Here is a 22,418-nt window from a genome sequence, read left to right on the forward strand (position 1 = left end):
GTTGATGTTGCATCAATGCATCCCGAGTACTCCCCGACCAAAACCCCGCAATGCCTTCGTTCCTTAAAACCACCCGATGATGAGTCAAAGGAGCAAAGTACAAACATCATTCGATTTGCTAAGCCTCTTGTGCTAGTGCTCTCGTTAGAGGATAGCTATATATAATGTAGAGAGAATCAACCATCTCCCCTCAATCATTTACAACGCTATAGCTCTTGACACGATGATGGAAAATCAAATGTTTGACGTTTTCATTGCCGGTGCTGGTCCGGTTGGTTTATTTTTTGCATACCAGGTAGATGGAAGAATGCATTATTCATAGACGTGGACTCATGAGATTTCATCTAGATGCTTCGTATGGGGCATTCAGTTTATGTCTGCGATACCAAGCCAGGACCTACAGACCAGAGTAGGTCTAACCTTCTTACATCTCGGGCTTTGGAGATCCTTTCCATGCATGGTATTGCAGCCCAATTTCTTGAGGAATGTGTGGCTACCCAAGGCCTGCAGCTTATCCACAGGGGTAACAAGGTTGGATTTCTTGGTGCTCTTGATGGTGAACATACTTCTTTCCCTCATGGCACGTGTGTGGCTCAGGATAAAACGGAGGAGATTTTGATAAAGCTTGTGGAGACTCAGCAACCCGATTCGATACATTGGTGCACTAGATTTGTGAAACATGAAGCCGCTTCCGATTATGTTACTGTCACCGTTGAGAAGAATGACACAACAAAAACAATCAAGGCACGCTACCTCGTTGGCTGTGATGGAGTTCATTCGAGTGTTCGAAAGGGGGATGGCGGCTGGTCATTCGATGGCTACTCAATAGCCACTCCATTTGCTCTTGCCGATTGCAAACTTTCTGGTCGAGATGCCCACAAGATCAAGAACCAACGAACGAACACGTTTCTCGACGACGATGGATACGTTGACATATCGCCCCTTGGAAACGGTGAAGACATTGACTTTTTCCGTGTCAACTTTAATCTCTCGTCATTTGAGATTGCACCATCACGTGACACCACGCACGGACCATCGTGTCATCCAAAGGAAAGCATCACACTTGAAGAAATGCAAGCCATTGTATCAAGAAGGGCGGCGCCATGGGAAGTGATCCTGACAGAGCCAAAATGGATATCAGTGTTTCATATTAATCAACGCAAGGCAAATGGCTTTCGACGTGGTCGTGTCTTTTTGATGGGTGGTAAGTAAAGAGCTGTGGGTGTGTACGACGAGTGGTGCTATGATACGATGGACACTGATTTACGTATCATAAAGATGCTGCACATTGCTTTACACCTTTGGCTGGTCATGGACTTAATAATGGAATGCAGGATGGTATGGCTATCGATGGTCGTTTGCATGTGCATGGGAAAGATGGGTGCTCATTTATTTTCATCATAGCTCATAACCTTGCATGGAAGCTTTCTTTTGTTCTTAATGGTCTTTGTCCCGATCCAGAGAAGCTCTTAGACTCATACTCCACTGAGGTACACGCAACAAAAATAGATCTTTCATCACCAAGTACTAATAGTCATTTAAATTAGCGTGAGCCCATCATCAAAATGACAATGGATTATCTTGGGGAATGTATGAAGACGGGATTAGAAAAGCAAGGATCAATAAGGGGTATGGTACAAAGAAAGGCTGTAGGAACAATGACGATGTAAATATTTACCTCTTCAAGTAGCTGCCATTGGTCGCTTTTTCCTTTCTAGTCTTTGCAAAATTGGTTGGATAAACAAACTCATCATGTCATTTGTTCTACAGGTATGTAGTAAGGGAAGAGAAAAGGAACAACAGGCTTTATTTTTTATCGTTGACAAGGATTTGCTTTATCATAGACGATGATTTCCCTTGGAGCAAGTTCACCCGTTATATCCGAGCCATCATGCAACTTGATCAAGCCTGGAAAATTCATTCCCGACACCTCTTCCTTGAGACGACGTGTTGTTAAAAAATGCATTGAACGCAAGACTTTCCACGAGATATTGGGGACCAGCATATCGGAGACGAAGTACACTGCACTCTTCATTTGTACACGACCATCAAGTTATGATGCCTGCACATGGGTGGAAAGTTTTTGGATCAAGGCCAGCAAATGGCGTCGTGTCTTGCGTCCTATAATTGTTGAATCAACGTGGCATGCATACAGCAACACTCTTCCATCATTCGTATCATCCGATGATGAGTCTGATGCAACCAATGCATTCTGGCTTGAAAATAGCTTGGCATCTTCAGAATCCCTTACAGAGCGTGTTGGGCTTGGTAGTCATTTAAGTGGATCAAATCCTCCTGCAGCCGTTGTTCTCATCCGTCCTGATGGATACATTGCCAGTAGCACCCTCATTTATTCGGTAGACGATATTAATTTGACGTTTGACAAGTTCCGAGGGCCGCTATGCGGTTATTTTATCAAGTATAATGATGAATAAAAGTCAAGCGAAGGTTCTTAGCTTTTCATAGCAACCCACCCCATTTTTCATATTGAATGCCCAAAGTCAAATGTTGGTGGTCTTCACATGATGATGTCGGCTATGTACCGGATGGCATTACTTTTTAGGTTATGTGCTCGACTTTTAACTAGTAAAGAGGATAGCATACATGAACATGCATCTTGTGATTCATCATCATCATCATTAGGTATGTATTACATGTAGAGTCGATCACACAACTAGTACCTAATCATAATAATAGCTCATGCAAAAGGACGTAGACAAAACAACTGCAAAGGTTGAAAGAGAAGTGTGTATATGAAAACGCTATATCTTAAAGCGACTCTTACTCAAATACAAAGGATGCATTCATTATATCAACAAAGAGCAGGTTTATTGATCGAAGGATATTCATTATAGTATATGTGTAGCAATTACAGGCCATTTTATCTGGGATTCAAAGTATAGCTAGCTTAAGCAAGTTTGCTGGGAAACACGACTCATTAAGGCTCTGCTTCACTTTCCTCTTTTCGTGTGCCTTGGAAGCGACCGCCGACTTGCACATCAACTCCTTTTTTCAGAACGCTTTAATTGCACCATTCGGGTGGTGTTTGTCATGCGTAAGGCCAGCTCCGTAATGAAAAAGACCCTTATACCCGGAGGGACGACAACGGCAGCCAAGCCATCCTCGCCGGCACCAGCTCCCACCACCAGTAGTAACCGTTTCGCTGACACTCAACACGATTCCAACCAGCATCTACCTGAAGAATCTTCTTCTATCCACGACAGTGAGAAGCATCGACTTGCTAAAAAGGTGCCAGCCTTACCAGACACTTCCGATGGCGATCAATCTTCTCAGCAGGAATCAGCCACTGAATTGGGTGTCGACTTCCCTATCCTCCCTTCTACATCGACATTTACGCTTGGTGGAAGAGATGACCGAGGAGAGAAGCTGAAAAAGAAGGCCAAGAACTTTCTAGACGAACGACAAAAGACTAAATCAAGAGCACAAAGCTTATGGAGCTATATTGGTAAACAAGTGATATGGATATGGATATGGATATCGATCAGCTATACTCATTGGCCGATGTTGTAGACGCGACGAACACATTGGATCAAGCACGATTCTTCCAAGAAAACGCAGAGCAAATCTTCCATGTCGTCTATGAAACATGCATGCATCACATTGAAAAGATCAAACGTAAGGATGATGATACCAATGGATTGAAGGCAATGCATATTGATATATGTGTAACACTATTTAGAGAAGAGCGAACGACCTCAATCTTGGTCATCCAAAGAGCTTGTCAGCCTTCAGAAGAATTTGCTGCTTTTACGCAAGATGTTCCTTTATGTCCCAGAATTAATGCGAAATGGATGGCAGCGGAAGAATATCGGTGAGTGCTGAGTGGTTGGGAAATAGCGGAGAGTAATTTCTCATTGTTCTCCTGTCATTTATAGCAAAGCTGCTAAAGCACATCTTGGATCATGGCAACCACTTACGCTTACGTGCTCTTGGATTTCATTTGCTGTTGCTATGGCTTAATGATCAAGTTGTGGAGTATCCTGAATGCATGGAACTTTTCGCGAATGCCATTTCACTCGACCTTTTCATTTTGGATGACGTTCAACCCATTTCATCAACCACTTTCAACACTTCGAGCGAGAATCCCAATCCTCCAGAAGAGATCTCATCATCTCGATCGCATGGATTACACTTTGTTCGGAAGCTTGGAGAGAAGAATTCTGAAAGAGCATATGGCCAAGGTCTTACGCGCGATAGTCGCATCAAGATGTCACCATTAAAGCTGTATCAGACACTGATTTTTGGTGGGTGTTTTTCTACTTGACATTGGAATATTATACTTATACCAATTCTTAAGGTGATGATCAAGCGCCTTTATACCCAAACCCTGTACAGCCAACGTACAATGATTCGATCGTATTGCTTCATATTTTCCTATCCAATCTCGTTCGCCTAGCTTATGTCGCTGCTGGATCACCTCCTCCTCCTGACGATTATGAATACCCACCAGGCGACCATTTTGAAGCAGATGATGGCATTGCTACAGGCGTAGGCATCGATGCAGCCACAGCCAGCGCCAAGTTCCTATTTCGCATCTTTCGCACCTACTATCTTACAAAGTTTACACCTCAAATCGCCAAAGCTTTTCAAATGGAAGGAATTCCTTCAAAGGATGAAGGTGGGTTTATCAAGATGAAAAGGTTATTGTGTTCAAACCACTGATTGTTGAAATGCTTCATATCAGATTTCGGGTTTCCCACATGCCCTCCAAGTATACTGCGTACTGTGCTTCGTTTCTTAATTGGTTATTGCCTCGACAACAACGAAAGGCATCACACCACCCATTGGCCAAATATGCCTACAGCATCTGCTTCATCACCAGCGACTCCGATTCTGAAATCTATTGTTTTATCATCATACGAGACTCGAGAAATGCTACATGAGATGCTTCGACAGGCACTTCTTCTTCCATGCACGAATTCATCCTATCGAGACATTACACGTGGAGCCATCCATATATTAGGCGTTTGGATTTTGGGCAATGAGGATGAGCGACCTTCATTCTTGCGACGCACCGGAAGTTGGACAGCAATTCCTGGCAGCATCACTCGTTCTAGTAGCCTTGCATCAGTACCAACAGCAGCAAAAGCAGATAATGGAACGGTCTCAACATCATCATCGATCCATGATGAACATGATTATAAGCATGCTGATGCAAACCGATTCTTACGTCGCTATTTCTTGATGATTCGTGTGGTCTTTGAAAATCATTGGAAGCGAGCCATGGATCAAGGTTTCGATATTCAGGGCGTGGATTGGGATGGTGTTGTCAGCCTTTACAAGGATGCAATCAATGTCTATCGTGCAATTACAGTGACCCGTGGGGGCATTGATATGGAATGTGAAAGCTGGTAAGCTCCCTATTTGGGAAACATTTAGAGACGCAAGTAATGACATCTGGAGCGAAAATAGGGAATTGCTTTTACAATGCTTGTTGGATATCCAAACATGGTTCATGAGTCCACCCGACAAATGTGTTTGTATTCCTGTACCACATCTTGCAGAGGATTTGGCAGACTATATATGTGAGGTATGTGCTGATGGTGATGGTGGGGGAAATCATTCTCTAATATGGGAAGGTAGACATTGCTGCATGCATTTTCCAGAGCAAACTTGTCAAATATGGATTTGTGGAAAGATTTGAGAGCACAAATGGTTGCTACGATGGCATGGACATCAACACTTGGCCAATGGGTGGTATGTGTTTACTATTTACTTGCATGATGTGGAATGTTAATTTTTCTCGTACATAGAAAATCATGCATAAAATCACCAGGCTTTTGTCGGCTCGTTTATACAAAGTTGATTACGAATGTCAACCTTTAGAACACGTTACAGACGACAGCAACCGTGCCATACAGTATCATAGCAACTATGGAAATCGCCCTCGCTACAAAGTACGATCACGGCATTTGAGTATTCAAGCTGATTTACGATCCAATAAGCGTTCCACTGCAAGGCCATTATCTTCTGGAGGCAGCGATGGGCAACTTTTTGACACTGTTGCGGCTCAAGATAAGGTGTACACCACGGATAACGCCACCAGCAGTAAAACAACAGAGCACCCTAATGCTGAATCATCAGCTAGCAACGCCGTTATGATCATGCGCAACCTTAGCAACCTATCGCTTTCTGAAAAAGCCAGCTCATCCAAAACTTCGGATCGACGATCGGCTCATTTTGTGGATATTGATGAGAATCAAGGCATGTCATTCTCAGGTATTGATGAGGAAGCCAATGGCGGCAGCAGCAGCAGCAGCAGCCATGGTCGATCGGGAGGGAACAATATCAAATTTGGGATCAAAAATATCATTCCAGCACCATCATTCTCATCCAGCACAGCTCCAGCTACATCACCAACAGGACCACCTATGATTTCGACCACGCAAGCAAATAGCGGTTCATCATCTATTGGATCAGGCTCCCAAAAAAGAGGCAATAATACTCGACGCACTGTAAGCATTCATCAATTCGACACGTTATGGCAGGATTCAAGTAGCAAACTCCTGAATTTTGTTCATCATGGTCAACAGCAGCATGGTGATCCTTCAGAATCCAACCCACGCCCAACAACTCTGAGCGCATATGCCAAAGACGAGGATGATAGGAAATCTCGCCATGATATGGATAGGAAGAGTATAGCAAGCTCCATCGACCGCCTTGCAGTTGAGGATAGTGGCACATTGTCGAGCAAGGTAATTGAGAATGTTTCCCCTTCCTTTTTCATTCGAGCGACTCACATTGCCTATACAACATAGTCAATTAGGTCTTCGATATCCACCATAATGCCTCAAGGAGAAATGATTGCTTTGACAACAAGCGTGGTTGCCGTTAATGAAAAGCTTCCCAGTGCATTGGGCATTTTTCGAAGCAATGAGTTCCTCAACCTTTCAAGCATGGTTGCTGATGGCATGGCGATTCTTGAAATATGGAAGAACATGCTCTGTTCTATCGGTAATATCAATCAACTTGAGGTAATGGGAAGGGTCAATGAGTCGTATTACCATGTGGTTAAACCCTTGTTATAGGATCCACAAAACCACGCCGTTGCTATGTCATGCGTTGTCGAGATTTGGGATACGCTTTCTTGGGTAAAGTAAAAAGAGGATATGAGTAATCAGCTACTAAGGCAATCAACTTCCAGGTACGATCTCGGCAGCCTTTCCAAAATGTCACTCGACCAGCGCTTTATGAAATGGCCCCTTGGTTTTTACAAGCTACAGAGCTATCAGAGTATGTATGCAATCATAATGAATAACACCAAGTCTAACAAAGCGCAAACAGGAATTACGATATCGGACGTGCAGCGGCGTATGGGTGCTTGTGTCGGCTAGTGTCACAGAGGCCTGAGGAAAAAGTATCCATCAACTACTATGCTCACTTTTACAGAGCCATTCTGAAGGTATGTACATCAACAGTGATAAAGTAAATCCACTAACAACATTGTCTATCGTAGGGATTATCATCAAAGGATACGGCAATTACTGAATCTATCATGTGTAATTCTGGTCGCATATTTTCACGTTCGCTTCCAGGAGTGTATATCCTTATTCCACCTTTCATTGACGGGATCGAGAATATGGTAAGTCTGGATATGACAATATTGGTGATGATGGAAGTATACTGATCCACAATATTGTAGTTGCTTGAGGATGACACGGCCAAAGACGTGGAGGGAAATGTTAGGCGTGCATGTCTCACCATTTTGGGATCCCTTGTGCCCATCTCCAATCATCTGACGGATATAAAAATCAGCATCGAGGAAACGAATATTGACTGGATCAGTGGATTCAATGAGAGAGATTTCGCGTTTGCGGATGTAAGTATAATGACGACGATATTTGGAGAGTTTACAAGCTAATCATGATCGAAACATAGATCAAGATATGGCTGAAGAACTTGCTTTTACGACTTGTGAATGCTGATACCACCAAAGAAAAGCTCGAACGGGATACGGATGCGCATTGTATGCTTCTAGGTGCAATTTGTAGCCTTACTCTTGATGAGCTATTGCAATGTGACATGTAAGTGCATAATGGTGAATGCTTGTGGATATCCAGATTAATAACATCCCTTGGAAAAGGCCCCAGCACGACTTGATCTATGAAAGCATCCTCGCTATGGTCAATCATCTATATTGGAGCAACATTACGATCGTCAATAACGTGGTTGATTGTCTCAATACAATGGCGCAGATTTACACTGAAGATATTGATCCTGATGGGGTAAGGTAAACTATTTACATACATAGGCGCATTGCTAAACTTTATGTATCAGGTGATCGTACAAGAAGTGTTGACCAGAATCATTGATGCTCTCAACGTCCATCTCAAGTATTATGAGCACAATAGCAAGGATGGCCGAGGTTTCATCATCTCCAAGCTTTTCAGTTGTTTGCTTGAATGGCTTATGGTTATAGAGCCAATGATCCTTTCAGAGACCGAGTTGTGTCAGCTCGTGTTTGACGTGATTGAGTATGCCTTGCACACCTCTTCGGTAAGGATAAAGAAGGTGATAAGAAGGATAATTTTCATGCTTACCAATGGGTATACAGGAAGGAGGACCAGAGAAGCTTTTGCCACATCCACCACTCATGCGTTCGGCTACATCAAAAAAGAAGGAGCTCCCATTCAAATTCAAGCTCATCACTGAAAAACGACCTGCTCTCCACCACGAATACATCAGCGTTATTAGCGGATCGGATATCTCGGCGAGTGATCAGGGATACGTCAAGGTATGTGTATACATCTTTTTTATTGCATGGTGATCTAAAATCAATTGTATAGGAATCTGCTGAAGCAGTGCTCCTACATCTTTTGCATCATTTCAACAACTTTGCGCCACCTTATGGTCCTGCAACGATCCACAGCACAATCATTGGCCCTGGTGTTGCCACAGACGACAATAAGGAAGACATGCCAAAGTACCAATATTTCTCTTTCAACGACACGACCATTATCGCCTTTGTGGAGCTACCTGAGACCGAGACACATGGCCCAAAGGCTCGAATGATCATTCGTGATGTGACAGGGAGATACGTTTGGGATGCAGTAGCCAGCCCTTCTAAAGAATTGGAAATGTCCGAGTCGAGCAAGCACAAGCCTGATTCACCCAGCGGAGGAAAGACCAGTGATATCAAAGAAGAGGGCTTCAGCCTGAGACCCGGTGTGGAGGTGCAAAACACAATAACTGAATCTGTGGATCGGTAAGTAAGAATAAGAGTGATACCAATACATTGCGTTGACCAAAATTTAGATCGAGTCGACAAATGTTGCCGGATAAACTACATGAGCTCTTACACAAGTAAGGAACTTTTGCTGTTATTGCCTTCTTTGATTGTATATTGACTCGTTTTCTTCTAGGATTGGTGAGCAGAATCCCGATTGCGCTACCGATCTCAATAGTCCAATACCTCTTTCACAACTTCAAAATGACATGGTTGGTCGTTTCGATGAACAATTGAGTGATTTCCTCGAAGAAGAAGTCGACAATAACGAAAAACAAGAATCAGATGTGTATGTACCTTTCATATTGCACCGCATGTCATGTGATGCTGATTCCTATTATAGTGGTCTTTGGTATTCCAAGATGAACATTTTACGACGCAATGATGCCACCGATCGCAGCGATTCACTCCATACGCATCTCATAGCCAACTTTTCGATTCGAAAGGATCTCCTACCAGCATTTCCACATGAAGCAGAGAAATCACATGTTCCCTTTCAACAAAGCCGACTTTTGCTCAGCCATCTTGGATTTATCAACTATGAGCACCTCAAAGACAAGACATTCCAGATGCTTAACAAGACACCAGCTTTGTTTCGAGATTTGAGATTGTTGGATAGGAAGCAAGGGTAAGGGAGTATAGGTGATAATTTCAATGCATTTAGCTAACTAACGTGCATAGCCGAGAAACGATGAAAATTGCGGTGATTTACGTTGGCCCAGGTCAAGAGGACGAGCAGAGCATTTTGCATAACAACCATGGCAGCACCATGTACAACGCATTTGTCAATAGCCTTGGCTGGGAAATCGATATCGCTACTCACACTGGATACCTTGGTGGTCTTGAGCGCAACCTGACGAATGGCACACGCACCAATTACTATTGCTCTTCGACCTTGGAGATGATTTTCCACGATGTCACTAAAATGCCAACAGAGGCGGATGATCCGAAACAACTCAAGAAGGTAAAAGAAAGGTGGAAGGTTTATGTATAAAAGGTAATTAAGATTCGTCTATAGAAACGACATGTGGGCAACGACCACGTTCATATCGTATGGAACGAACACGATCGAGATTATCGGATTGGCACTATTGGTGGTGATTTTGGTAACGCGCAGATTGTGGTGAATCCTTTAACCAACGGCTTATTTGCCATACGCGTTTATCGAGATGAGAAGGTATGTAATAATGGCCTTGGCATTTTGACGTATCATTAACAAGCATGGTAGATTCCTTATTTCGGTCCTCTTTTCGATCGCATGGTTGTGTCGCAGGCGACGCTAGGCCCGCTTGTACGAGCAACGGCTATCAATGCATTCCGAGCATCCATTCATACCAACTACTATTCCTTTTACAAAACCGTATTCGCCCAGCGAGCCAACGATGTCAAGACGATTGCTAATCGGCATAAGGGTGCAACATGGTGAGTGGTTAATAGTGGGGTTGACAGCAAACACTTTGGACAGATCAATTGATTGAACATGGCTATAGGAGCTACGAGCAATTTATGGAGAAGATCTTCATGCCATACGACGAATAGATGTCTACCTTACACTTACTACAGTATATCACTATATATCATGCATATTGAACAAGTTCCTAATAATCTCACTTTTTTCCATCGAGCCGAGACCAAATCAGAGCACGTGTTGATGTGCAAGAATTGGGGGCGGCATTGCTAAATTTCCACATGGTTGATCACTTCTTTTGGTGGGTAACACCAGCTTGTCCTGAATTTTTAATTAGGTGCTTCCTTCTCCCATTTGCAACCTTTCAGCTCACCTTTCTTCCTCCATTTTTGCAACAAGGCAGCTCACGCTCTCTTTTTTCCCTTTTTACATATATCCATTCATTTTTATTATAACAAACCCATCACAATACCATCATCATGGCTACCCCATCAACGAATGAAGTGCTTTTCGTTGTCATCGTCGTTATTCTTTTCTTCTTTTTGCTCGGTGGCTGTGTCTATTGTATTTACAAGGCTACTGGTCCTCGCAAGAAACAGATGACTATTGAACAACAACAACAGCTTCAGCAACAACAGTACTATCAGCACATCACCGCCACACAGCTTGAATCATTGAGACCTCCCGAATTGGCAAAGCAGCTCAACAGCGATAAGCGACGATCGATCCTTGATAAGTTTATGGCACAGCCCACTGTCAATCGCCCCAGTTCCATGCGTGAGCCCTCTTTCTTACCAATGCATCAAAGCATAGCTGCACGCGATGCCCAAATCGCAGCTATGGTATCCAACCAACCGCCACCTCCTGCCTATGGCGATTATCGATCCTCGGTACGAGTTGATGTTCAGCATGCTGTTCGTGCACCAGACGAGAAACATTAGTTTTACTATATTTCCTCGCATCCAGTTCTTGAACATACAATTTCCAGCTCTTTTCTTTCGACCCGTTGTATCTACGAATATACATGTAATGATTAAACCTTGAACAGTAACGTGTATAAAGTGGGTGCTATGTCTGAAGATGCCTCTCTCAACATGCAAGCCAACTTATTGGCGATGTTTCAAGCGTGGAAAGGGATCATGAGCCTTGTCCTTGTATCATAAAACATGTTTTTTCTCTCATTGTTCTCGATGCTTTTATCACCTTTGGGACGCACAGCCACACCAGCAACTTTGATAGATTCAGGATTTAAGATTATCGGGAGATCCATCATCCTCATTCGATACGTAGTAAAAGTGATATTGTGTTACGTGCACCACCTTGCCCTCTTTGACGAAAAGTGCCTCGCATGCCACCAAGGAATGCAGCTATTGGACATATATTTCATGGTAGTGTGGTATACCCTATGAATCAACGCTTGCATAAATTGAGATTTCCAATACTTTACTTGAAATGAATACATTCAACGTTGTTTATCATGGGCAAGCTTGGTGGCTAGGTAATGGTGTCAATACTAGGCGAAAGACGTCAAGTGGCACGCACTCTGTAATGATGCTGGGCGTCAAATACCACCATCTTATGCAGACAACTCCCTTTCAGGTTACACATACAGTATGCAAACATCACAAGAAGGTCGTTCCATTCAATAAATGCTACGGTAGAGGGAATCAAATGCGCTTGCGTGTACATTGAAATAGCAAGATGGCATGGCTAGAAGCATCAACAGAAACTATACGCACTTTTCTCATGATCAAACACAAGTTGTATACCATACAATTACTCTTCACAAGTCATAATTGATTAGGGCAGTGGGATGTGGTGCATTACAATACATTGAATGATATACTGACATCTATATTCTCTATCAACTTTAAGGTTCACTATCCTTAGGAATGATATTCACAAAGACGTAACCCTCCTTTTCTAAAGCGTGTCGAAGATTGAGCATATCCATGATACGCGTGCTTTCATTGTCGCCATTCCACATGCCAACAACAGCTCCTCCACTGCCAGGGAATTTGGCGACGCATCGATGTTGTCGAGCAATTTCCACCATTCGCAAGTTGACGGCTCCCACTACATCATCACCATATGTCTTTCTTCGTTGTTCGAAATTGGCTGTCATAAGTTGAGCAAATTCGTGATGGTCGTGATCATACAGTGCCTTTCGTGCTTTATCAGTGAAAGATGCAAATGTCTTCATGGCATCAATGATCTATTGTTTTTCATGTCAATATCCAAGGAACATAAAACCCTACTTCCCCCCTACCCATACCTCTGGATCATTTGCCAAAAAGCGTTGTTTCACAGTGCTATGAACCTTGCCGGAATCTTCAGGATGGGCGACATAAGCAAGGAAAAGAGGTGGTACAAGAGAAAGGTCCAGTTGCTCGTATTTGCCATGCTTGTGCTTCTCCATATAGCTCTTTTCAAAGTCCATATACACCAAACCACCATAGGTCTACAAAGTATCATGGTCAATCCATGCGTCATGGCTTTGTGGTATTCGTTATACTCTACCTGAATCACACGATCTTGAAGACCCGCTGCAATACCAAGTTCATTTTGCTCAACTGAAAGAACCAATGATGCTTGCTCCTCAAGTGGAATTGTTGTCACGTTATAGAATTGAATCAGTGCCTTCCAAAATGCAGTAATGATAGCCGAAGAACCGGCAAGTCCCACTTGGCGAGGGATGTTGGTATCAAACATAACCCTGAAGCCTTGTCGCGTATTCAACTCGATGCCCTTGTCTCGACAATGTGTGTAGAACACCTTGCAGCACGCCAATAAAAGCCTATCTCCATTATCATAACCATCCTCTTGACACATTGCTGCTAGTGATGCGATCGTACTAAAGCGGCGTGGATCTGCTACGGGGTTGGACATGATGGTGATCTCTGTTGTTGGTTGTGGTAGCAAAGCGACCTCGGCCCAGAAATTGGAGATCAAAAGGGACATTGTTTTGCCTAATAACAAGGATGATGAATGATCCTGTAGTATTTGTATCCATGTCACTTACCATAAAATCCATCACTTGGGTTACCCATTAATCCAACACGTGCATAAGCCTTGACATGAATAGGATCCATGGCACAAGGTGTGCCTGCATCATCCAACCAATCAGCGAGATATTCATCAAAGGATAATTGCTCTTCCATAAAGCGAGCAGCAGCTGGTTTGTCGTCGACAATGATATGATCAGAAATCATCATGGCAAGTTCCTTTTCTTGATCGATGACGGACCATCCATCCAAATTAGAAACGTAAGATGGTAATGCTCCAAGTGCATTTGGCTGAAGTACAAGGCTGATCATGCGCTTTTCTTGTTCACCATTATAGAAGTAGAGAGCAGTCTTCTCCTGGGAAGTCTTCAAGAGCGAGGGCAACCAAGTATCATTGTCGTTGTACAAAAAGTCGGCCATCATGATTGTGGATACACCATCCCTGCAGTCCTTGACGCGATGTACAAACGTGATATCTGATATAGGCCCAGTGCTATATAAACCACATCCCTCCTTCAGTACCTGATCTAGTCCACTGACAACATTTTTCTCAAACTCATACCTGAATCCACAATTAAGAATGTTGGCCTTTGGAAAATCATGCCCTGTTGCCCATCGTTCATAGTTCTTGTAACTGTAATAGTCGTTGAGTAAAAACATCCATGCCATCGTGTGTATGTATGTACATACTTGTGAGCATTGGTGACGATATAAATGTTCTTGAAGAGAGCCTTGGCTTCGTCGAGCCACCAGGTCAATGCTGGCTTTCCCGATACAGGCAAGAGGGGTTTGGGTAAACCGTGCCATTGCAGGCACTGCGTAGAATAGGTATTCTATGCAAATGAGACGCTTCGGATGAGCCATGAACCCGTAATGAAATACAACTATACAAAAGGAGGGGTACCTTTATTTGTGATTCAAGGCATGTGGGGCGGGATGCACTCGCAAGGATGATGAGGGTGTCCATGACAGGAAAGGGAATAGAGAGTTTAACTACACAGCCGTTTGAGACACCGTTTCCCGCCTCGGGAAGAATCGTACAATTTCCTCATAAACAGCCCAAGAAATGGCCGAACTCAATGGTTTTCGTGCAAGTCGCAAGCTGATGCCATCAAAAAACCCGCGTAGACCATTTTCCTAATTGAGTATCCCAAAATCCCCATTAGACAAAGACGTGATTGATTCTTGTATCCTTTGTCGTCCTTACCATAAACACACGTTTGGCTGTTGACCATGTTGTCCTATACAACTTTCGATCCAATTGCATCCGAGTCTTGATCATGTCAAATGGTTGGGTAATACATGTTGCAGCTGTACCTGCCACTACCCCTGCACCGAGATTCACTGCCATGTTGGCTATTGGTACATCGCGACGTTCTTTCCACCCTATACCATGCGTTTAATCTTCCACTTCGTATTCAATAAACATTAACTTACCATTGGCAGTTGATTTGAACTTTTCATAAAAGAAGAGGTAGATACCAGCAAAAGGAGCATCTCGAATAAACGTAGCACCAAAACCAGCAAATAAGCCTATTCATGCTATTAAGTAATCCACAGCGCAACTATCTCTCTAACTTTGGCATGAATACCTCGTATGCCATCGGTTTGAATAATATGTCGGAATGCTTCAGATATACTCTTGTAATTATATAAATTGCTCTATAAGGAATTCTTTTAGTCAATCACGTTATTCTTCTTCGATACGCAATATGCATTAACATACCTCGTAGCGTACTTTGAGTACAGTGACAGGCATCATCATGTATCCTACCGAGCCACGTGCTGCTGCACCTGCCACCAAATTTTCCCACCTTTCTTCGCCGTGTCGAGCTCGTGATGACATGTATCGGTGCATAGTAGGTCGGGTTGCATTTAGCAAATGTCGGATTTCCGAAAGGGCCGCAAAGTACAATGCAGTACCAGGGACGTTTCTTTGTTGTCCAACAATAAACATACAAGCATTAAACCCTTATCCTTATCCTTATTGACTCTGGTTCGTTGTTTACTACCTGACAATGGTTGGCAATGTACCACGCCATAATCCACCTACGCCATTGGTCTTTATAATATCCCGTACAGTCCAGTATAATGTGCTATTCATCCAATTAGTCAATAAAGAAGCCTCTCTTCATATCAAAAAATGATACATACTTTCTATGGGGTGGTATTGTGATACCCGATCGCATGCTGTCATGTCGCGATTGTTGTAAACGGGTCTTGATCAAGTCGAGAGGCTGTAGCATGACACATGCCGACATGCCTGAAACGGCGCCGCCTGTTAAATGAGCTATCCGGTGGGGTTTATTGTGTTGTTGTGCCATGACGTGTGTATGTAGTATAGAAAGGAGGATATTTTGTGGTGGGTTGCGTAGGAGAGTCAAAGAGGTATAAGCGCACAGTGGAGGAGCGGAAATTTACTGCATGGGCGTCAAACATCAACAACTTTAGTTCCAGCACAGTCGTAAATGGAAGTATCAATAATACTCGGTATTCGGTTCTTTATGACTCATCTTTTTCTTTCAAGGCGCATGCTACTTTTATGGCTCATGCACTGCACAATCTCGGCAAAATGATTGGTTGTTTACATTACAAAGAACATCCACACAGCCTTGATCATAGGAACTCGGAACCGACATCCCCTTATAGTCGGCTTACACCTACACAACGAGTTTCCATGGCAACGGATGGGTTGCCTTAGCTGATGATTACTTCCTTTTAATATTGCCACTGGACAAAAGTGATTGGTTGTTATGAAAGAAAATGGAGGAGTGGGGGATAATGTTTTATTCCATCGTCATCATCATTTAGCAAAAGGGATTGACAGGATACATGTTGATAACGGGAGGTGATCGGTGACTATTGACTTCGAGTTTCACTTGTAAGGTGGTGAATATAGCCAAACGTTGAGAGCACAATGTATGGTCAAGAGGAGCAGCTCGTACAGACGTGATGGATTGTCCCATAGGTGCTGTTACATTGTTGGCCTTGCTTTTACCCTTATTCTTTGATTCCATGTCTTCACGTGATTTGATGTCAGTGGTTCGCATAGTGTCGCGTTGATAATGTCGTTTGAATTGGCTTTCCATATCCACAGGGACACCCCGTTCCCAATACAATACAAGGCTCGCGTCGTCGTTGCAGTAGTCATAGTTGTCAAGAGGATAATCTTGTGCAAATAATCGTCGCTGTAAGCCGTATTCATGCAAATACACATCAAAATGGTGCTCAGTCACTGCCATCACCACGGCGGTCTTGATGGTCTCCTTTTGCGTTCGGTTTAGATAGCGTGCTAGGTACAAGTGTCGACTCATTTCTTCTGCCACTTTGCTCATTTCTCTTCGATAGTTGCATGAATAAGCGATCATTTGGACAGTCTTCGTGCTGTAGCCACTGTTAGCTAAAAAATGGGTACATTGTATGAATACATGTATAATACATAATGGGTCATGATGGCTTACCCATTCCTTTGAGGGCATTATTCAATTGACGATGGACCAAGATATCAGCATAGCGACGAATCGGTGAAGTGAAATGCGTATACACCTGCTCATTCAATGCATAATGGAGGAATTTGGTGATGTCGAGAGCGCCTGAAGCAAAGTATTTTGCACGTTGCATTGGCTTGATAATCAACATGAGTAAAACTTGCTTGACGGGTCCATCGGGTATGTTTTCCAAAGATGCTTGCAATGCACCTGCACTTGATGCATCAATATGATAGCCATAGCTTTTAGCTTCCTCCACGAAAATGTCCTATTAGTAATAATGAGTGGACCTCTTCCTTCTGCCATTGATAATAAAAGAACATACCATGCGTCGAAGAATAGGTGGTGCATGTCGACGAAGCAATGCTTCCCTGTTGTAGGCTGAGCTAATCTTCTGGGCAACGTGGGTATTGGCAAGAAGCATGAATTCTTCAATGAGCTTGTTTGAGTCTTGAGCTTCGAAATTGGATACTGCAGTAGGCTCCCCTTCATCATCGAAATCGAATGTCAGCTTGACGGATTCAAGAGCAAGCGCGCCATTGGCAAATCTGCGTTTCCTCAAGTGACGAGCAAGAGCCATCAAATCTTTGATCGATGTTTCAATATCAGAAGCTTGATTGGGATCGACTAGTGAAGCTGATTGTGGCAGCTGACCACCTTCCAGTACTTGCTGAGCATCGTTGTAGGATAACTTGGCTCTCGAACTACCGCAAGTAATTACATTAATACGTATATAAAGGTGACATAGCATTTGATCATCATCAAACTTACCATACAACCGTCTTTCCAAACCAAGTTGAACGAATATTGGCTTCATCATCCATTTCCCATACAACTGAAAATGCCAACCTATAAAGAGGAGGTGAGATTGGTTTGCCCTATTGGATCCCCCAATGCAACTTACCGATCCTTTCCTGGGTTCAAGCTACACAACTCCTCTGCCAAAGTGACTGGAAGCATTGGTATAACGTCATTCACCAAATAAGTACTTGTTGCTCGCTCACGGGCCTCTGTATCTAATGGTGTATGTGCTGGGATAAAATAGGAGACATCTGCAATATGCACGCCAACTTGAAATCCTCCATCTTCAAGCCGTTTGATATGTAAGATGTCATCGAGATCTACAATATATAAAAGTATAAGATTGGGGGGGGGTCATCCATAGAACGTTATATAAGCTTACCTTTTGCGGTATCTGGATCAATGCTAAATGTAATATGAGACCGATAATCGGTACGTTTGCTGATCTCGTCTTCGGGTATAGTCCACGGTATCTTGGGTAAAGCATCACGAGCCACTGAAGGATATGGTTTCATTTTGATACCACTTCTTGCAAGAATGGCATCCGTTTCCACCTTCATGTCACCGACCATGCCAAGAACCTTCATAATCTTTCCTTTGGGACGTCGCTTGTAGATAGACCACTCGACCATCTTCGCCTATAAAATGGAATCATGGGTTAAGCTCATGTCACTCACTCGATACACAAGAAAACGAGATAGGTATACTTACCACCAACAAGGTAGATGTATAATAACTTTGCCGTGTCATGAAGTCTTGTGGGGCATCCTTCTCGTGAATCATGAGCAAAGGGGTACGTGTGTCGAGCGGTCGAAAGATGATCTTTGGTCTTTTCACATGTTGTGGAGGACTGTGATATAAGCCCTGGGAATCGTTGTAATTGCTGGTGTTTTGCTCAATTTGAAGATATCCAACAGTGACCCTTTCCTCAGGTTGATCCAATATTCCAATCACTTCACCAGCATATTTTGGCTTGGTCAAATCCTCATCATCTTGCTCCACTTGTTCTTCTTCAAACATGAACAACTCCATACCAGCCGGTGCTTCGACCATACGATAACTTCCATTTCCAGCACCAGACTTTCGTTGTTTCTCTTTGCGTTTGTTCCACACATCATCCACGTCCAAAAGTCGTACAGCAACAACATCCCCATCAAATGCTCGGTTGCGGAGTAATTCTCCACCAATGTAAACATCCTCATCAAGGTTTTCCACCGTAACATAGGAATCGTAGCGATTACGACGATTGATACGAAGCACACCACGATGGAGTTCGCCGATAGATACCTTTTCCTCCATATCTTCAATGCTTGGATAGGACTTGTAAATGGGTTGATACTGATCATCCGAATGCACTGCACCAGTGAATGCGGGTGCTATTGTAATGAATAAGCTTCTTGATCATTCAACATGATGTAGATGCATTTGTATCACTTACGTTTTTGAGAGCGATAGGTGGATCCATCCTTTGTGCGTTGTTGTAATTTTCCTTCATTCTTGTATTGGTTATAGTGATCGGTTGATGGGGTGCCAACGTAGGAAGGATACATGAAAGGTGATGCATTGACGCCATTGGGTGGTGGTGATGATATGGATGGAGATTGAATATGTTGTATAGCTGGTGATCCTTTACGGCGAATCGTCCTCACAAGTATGTCGTCAATGGAGATGTTACGTGAGTCTTTTCTTCCACGTGCCAAAAAGAATTCGTGTTTGATGATTTCATCCCCTTGATAAGATAATGACCCTGATGACACTGCTGGTGGTGGTGGTGGTGGTTGTTGTTGTAGTGGTGGTGGTGGTGGTGGTGATTGTATCACTGGATCAGGTATCAAACCGGTTGTTTTTGTTGCAGCCAAAGACGATGATGGCGTATCTTCTGGCGGTTCAGGAGACCACCCACTTCGTTCAAGATGATCGTGAGTTGTAGTAGTTGTTATCGGATTATCCAAGTGTGGGGTAGGAAAGTCGTTGTTGTCATCCCAGTCGTCGTTCCAAATACTGTTGGTGTCATCGCTATCCTTATGCAAAGAAGTATCTCGATTGCTGCTACTGCTGCTACTCATATTCCACCCAGAATCAAGTGAAGTATTCGTCCTCGTGTTGTTTTGTGTATTGGATGGCGTTTCACGGTTCCACGACTGCCACTGGACACTAGCACCTTCAAGTCCTTGCTGCTGTTGTTGTTGATGAGGCTCCACTATTGACTGATTGCTTATCAACGGTGATCGTTGTCTCCATGTCCCCGTTGGTGATACGCTTCGAGTGCTACGTGTGCTTGGAGTGCCTGGTGATGTCGAGGGAGAGCTGCGCGGTGCATTGAAGTTGGATGGCGAGTGTCGGTGGTATCCCGGATTGCTAGGTCTTGATCGCCAGTTGGAATTCGTTCTTCGACCCTATAAAATAAAGCCCAGTTAGTGTGGTGTCAAGAGGATTGCCAATGGAAGTCTTTACGTTGTTGTGGGGAAAGCTCATTTTGCAATGGGAACGGAACCAACAAGTGTTTGACACAAGTCAAGTCCGGAACGCGTATTTCCAATGCTGTTATTATCCCCTCTTTATGTTGCCGTTATTTGATGTTAAATGACGTGTTTTCTTCCAATCAATAAAGATGCTGTTGCAAATTCATGCATATGCCATGTCTAGTTTGATCAAATGATTCTTTATATAGTGCAAGAAGGATGATAAAATGACGATGGATGGGGAATTGTAATGAGATGGTGCAGATTATCTAGTTGGTTTTGGCCTTGGGATGACGAACAAGAGGACCCAAGACGTACTTGTTGCCAAGAAGAATGACAGCAATGATCAAATGGCCCAAAAAGTACACATTCTTGTATGCAATCCATGCCTTTCCAAGCTTGAGGAGGTCAAACTGAATAATAGAATAATACAATGTAGCGCAGCATGTCATCCAGCTGACAATTTTCCATGCATAGTACGCAATGGGATTCTTGGCCGTGTAAGGCTGAACAAGGGGTAAAAGACGTTTGCGCAAGACACCTTCGCACATGACACAGAGGAACTCGGATAAAAATGTTGTAAAGTATGCGATATGGAAGCCATGCCAGATAGCGAGGAATGCCAAAGCGCCCACTTGTGAAAGCAACTTGTTGTTCAAAAATCGTAGTCGCTTGAAGACATAGTACTTGGTCCACAAGTTGGTATTAATGTTGAAAGCACCAATCACGTGATCAATCGAAGTAGCGGTTTCAAATTGACTGGGGATTGCATTGGCAAGGCCACCGTAAAGCGAATTACCCTCGCCATCACGACCATCATATGAAATACCAAAGTAAGCAGAGGCACCTAACATAGCTCATCCCATAAGCACTATTATCCTTCTCTTTATACAATCATTACCCCTTACCTTCAGTCAACATCCACACGCCAATGTACTTGTTGTAGACGAACTTGCCGGTAACCATCATAATCCATACACGCTTCAAAAAGCATAGCGATGCATATTCCTCGGTCAACAAATAGGATGTAGGATACATTGCACCAATACCCTGTTGCAATACGAGATAGGTGATGGCCAAACCAACGCACTTGAATACATAACGCATTTGGGCCTTTTCAGCTTCTTCTTGATCATTCACGGTTTCATTGGTGATAAAAGGTGAGGATGCCAACCAACGACGATAAAGCGAGAAGGAGAATTGAGGACCAACCAAGAAAGCGGATGGATAATAGCAGTAACCCAAGACTTGAATGAACTCTGGAAGCTCCTCCAAAGGAGTATCAGCCGAGAATGACAATGGCAACTGGCTAGGGGGCTTCTTTTCGGCGGTGGGCCGAATATTGGTCGCATGATCGCTGGCTTGTTCAGCTTTACGAGTGGGTTCAGGACCTTCCACGGGTACCTTGGATACGGCTCCATCTTGGTAATCAAAGCTGAAACCCATTAAACGCAAGCAAAGAATGCATTGTGGCATGGTCCATGTAACATCATAATCGTCGGTGGCAGTGAAATAATAGGCTCCCAAGAGATAGATGCTGTTAAAGATCCATACGCCGGCTGTACCCAACTTTCGGTTTCCTTGACGATTGGCGAGATACATGATACCATAGCTGACCGACACCGTAAGCAACGAATGATAGATATCAGATCCATTGAAAAAGAGTGATAAACCAAGACCTGTCAATAGGATAAAAAGGTTCCGCTCACTGACAGTTGCTGCACTAATGGGGCCCTTGAGTTCACGAGTCAAGTACATTTGCTTGTACATGCGAGCAATAGGATAGGCGAGCCCGATGGTCATGAGCAAGCGCAACGTCGGCTCTGGAATGCCGGTCGCCCAGGCAATTGGCTCGGTGATAAAGGACATGACGGTATGGAAGAAGAAGAGCACCCCAACCTCTGGGCCTATTCCAGCCACACACCGACACATTATTCATGGATCGCCTTTAATACAGTCACATCAAGAACCACTTTTCAGGGGAGTTGCAACTTTGGAAATGTATAA

General features: G+C 43.5%; 7 protein-coding genes across 7 annotated transcripts; 3 read left to right on the plus strand and 4 right to left on the minus strand.

The window, feature by feature from the left end:
- Positions 1 to 223: 223 nt before the first annotated feature.
- O0I10_004597 (uncharacterized protein) lies at positions 224 to 2,435 on the plus strand (the record flags this gene model as incomplete). The annotated part of the gene is made up of 7 exons (XM_058484654.1): positions 224 to 295; positions 349 to 1,204; positions 1,279 to 1,338; positions 1,405 to 1,490; positions 1,548 to 1,629; positions 1,691 to 1,770; positions 1,845 to 2,435. The coding sequence occupies 7 exons, from the start codon at positions 224 to 226 to the stop codon at positions 2,433 to 2,435; spliced, it is 1,827 nt and encodes a 608-aa protein (XP_058344531.1).
- A 616-nt stretch (positions 2,436 to 3,051) lies between these two features.
- On the plus strand, positions 3,052 to 10,786 carry O0I10_004598 (uncharacterized protein; the record flags this gene model as incomplete). Its single annotated transcript, XM_058484655.1, has 27 exons — positions 3,052 to 3,466; positions 3,532 to 3,636; positions 3,701 to 3,832; positions 3,897 to 4,265; positions 4,319 to 4,639; positions 4,706 to 5,372; positions 5,434 to 5,551; positions 5,605 to 5,718; positions 5,775 to 6,716; positions 6,780 to 6,995; positions 7,050 to 7,112; positions 7,166 to 7,254; positions 7,306 to 7,423; positions 7,478 to 7,603; positions 7,664 to 7,840; positions 7,900 to 8,045; positions 8,105 to 8,246; positions 8,299 to 8,517; positions 8,576 to 8,755; positions 8,808 to 9,226; positions 9,277 to 9,324; positions 9,384 to 9,536; positions 9,591 to 9,875; positions 9,929 to 10,211; positions 10,266 to 10,424; positions 10,476 to 10,669; positions 10,738 to 10,786. 27 exons carry the CDS (start codon positions 3,052 to 3,054, stop codon positions 10,784 to 10,786), a joined length of 6,249 nt encoding a protein of 2,082 aa, XP_058344532.1.
- A 348-nt stretch (positions 10,787 to 11,134) lies between these two features.
- On the plus strand, positions 11,135 to 11,596 carry O0I10_004599 (uncharacterized protein; the record flags this gene model as incomplete). The annotated part of the gene is made up of 1 exon (XM_058484656.1): positions 11,135 to 11,596. The coding sequence occupies one exon, from the start codon at positions 11,135 to 11,137 to the stop codon at positions 11,594 to 11,596; it is 462 nt and encodes a 153-aa protein (XP_058344533.1).
- Positions 11,597 to 12,525: 929 nt separating this feature from the next.
- On the minus strand, positions 12,526 to 14,627 carry O0I10_004600 (uncharacterized protein; the record flags this gene model as incomplete). The annotated part of the gene is made up of 7 exons (XM_058484657.1): positions 12,526 to 12,870; positions 12,931 to 13,116; positions 13,176 to 13,624; positions 13,678 to 14,153; positions 14,223 to 14,294; positions 14,351 to 14,493; positions 14,565 to 14,627. The coding sequence occupies 7 exons, from the start codon at positions 14,625 to 14,627 to the stop codon at positions 12,526 to 12,528; spliced, it is 1,734 nt and encodes a 577-aa protein (XP_058344534.1).
- Positions 14,628 to 14,653: 26 nt separating this feature from the next.
- On the minus strand, positions 14,654 to 15,984 carry O0I10_004601 (uncharacterized protein; the record flags this gene model as incomplete). Its single annotated transcript, XM_058484658.1, has 7 exons — positions 14,654 to 14,797; positions 14,868 to 15,046; positions 15,098 to 15,193; positions 15,253 to 15,322; positions 15,387 to 15,594; positions 15,673 to 15,756; positions 15,815 to 15,984. The coding sequence occupies 7 exons, from the start codon at positions 15,982 to 15,984 to the stop codon at positions 14,654 to 14,656; spliced, it is 951 nt and encodes a 316-aa protein (XP_058344535.1).
- A 483-nt stretch (positions 15,985 to 16,467) lies between these two features.
- Positions 16,468 to 20,424, minus strand: O0I10_004602 (uncharacterized protein; the record flags this gene model as incomplete). The annotated part of the gene is made up of 9 exons (XM_058484659.1): positions 16,468 to 17,060; positions 17,122 to 17,416; positions 17,474 to 17,852; positions 17,920 to 17,997; positions 18,053 to 18,269; positions 18,332 to 18,587; positions 18,661 to 19,325; positions 19,388 to 20,345; positions 20,404 to 20,424. The coding sequence occupies 9 exons, from the start codon at positions 20,422 to 20,424 to the stop codon at positions 16,468 to 16,470; spliced, it is 3,462 nt and encodes a 1,153-aa protein (XP_058344536.1).
- Positions 20,425 to 20,680: 256 nt separating this feature from the next.
- On the minus strand, positions 20,681 to 22,280 carry O0I10_004603 (uncharacterized protein; the record flags this gene model as incomplete). Its single annotated transcript, XM_058484660.1, has 2 exons — positions 20,681 to 21,258; positions 21,320 to 22,280. 2 exons carry the CDS (start codon positions 22,278 to 22,280, stop codon positions 20,681 to 20,683), a joined length of 1,539 nt encoding a protein of 512 aa, XP_058344537.1.
- Positions 22,281 to 22,418: the final 138 nt, after the last annotated feature.

Source organism: Lichtheimia ornata (assembly GCF_029851405.1).
Source record: "Lichtheimia ornata isolate CBS 291.66 chromosome Unknown scaffold00017, whole genome shotgun sequence".
Taxonomy (NCBI): domain Eukaryota; kingdom Fungi; phylum Mucoromycota; class Mucoromycetes; order Mucorales; family Lichtheimiaceae; genus Lichtheimia; species Lichtheimia ornata.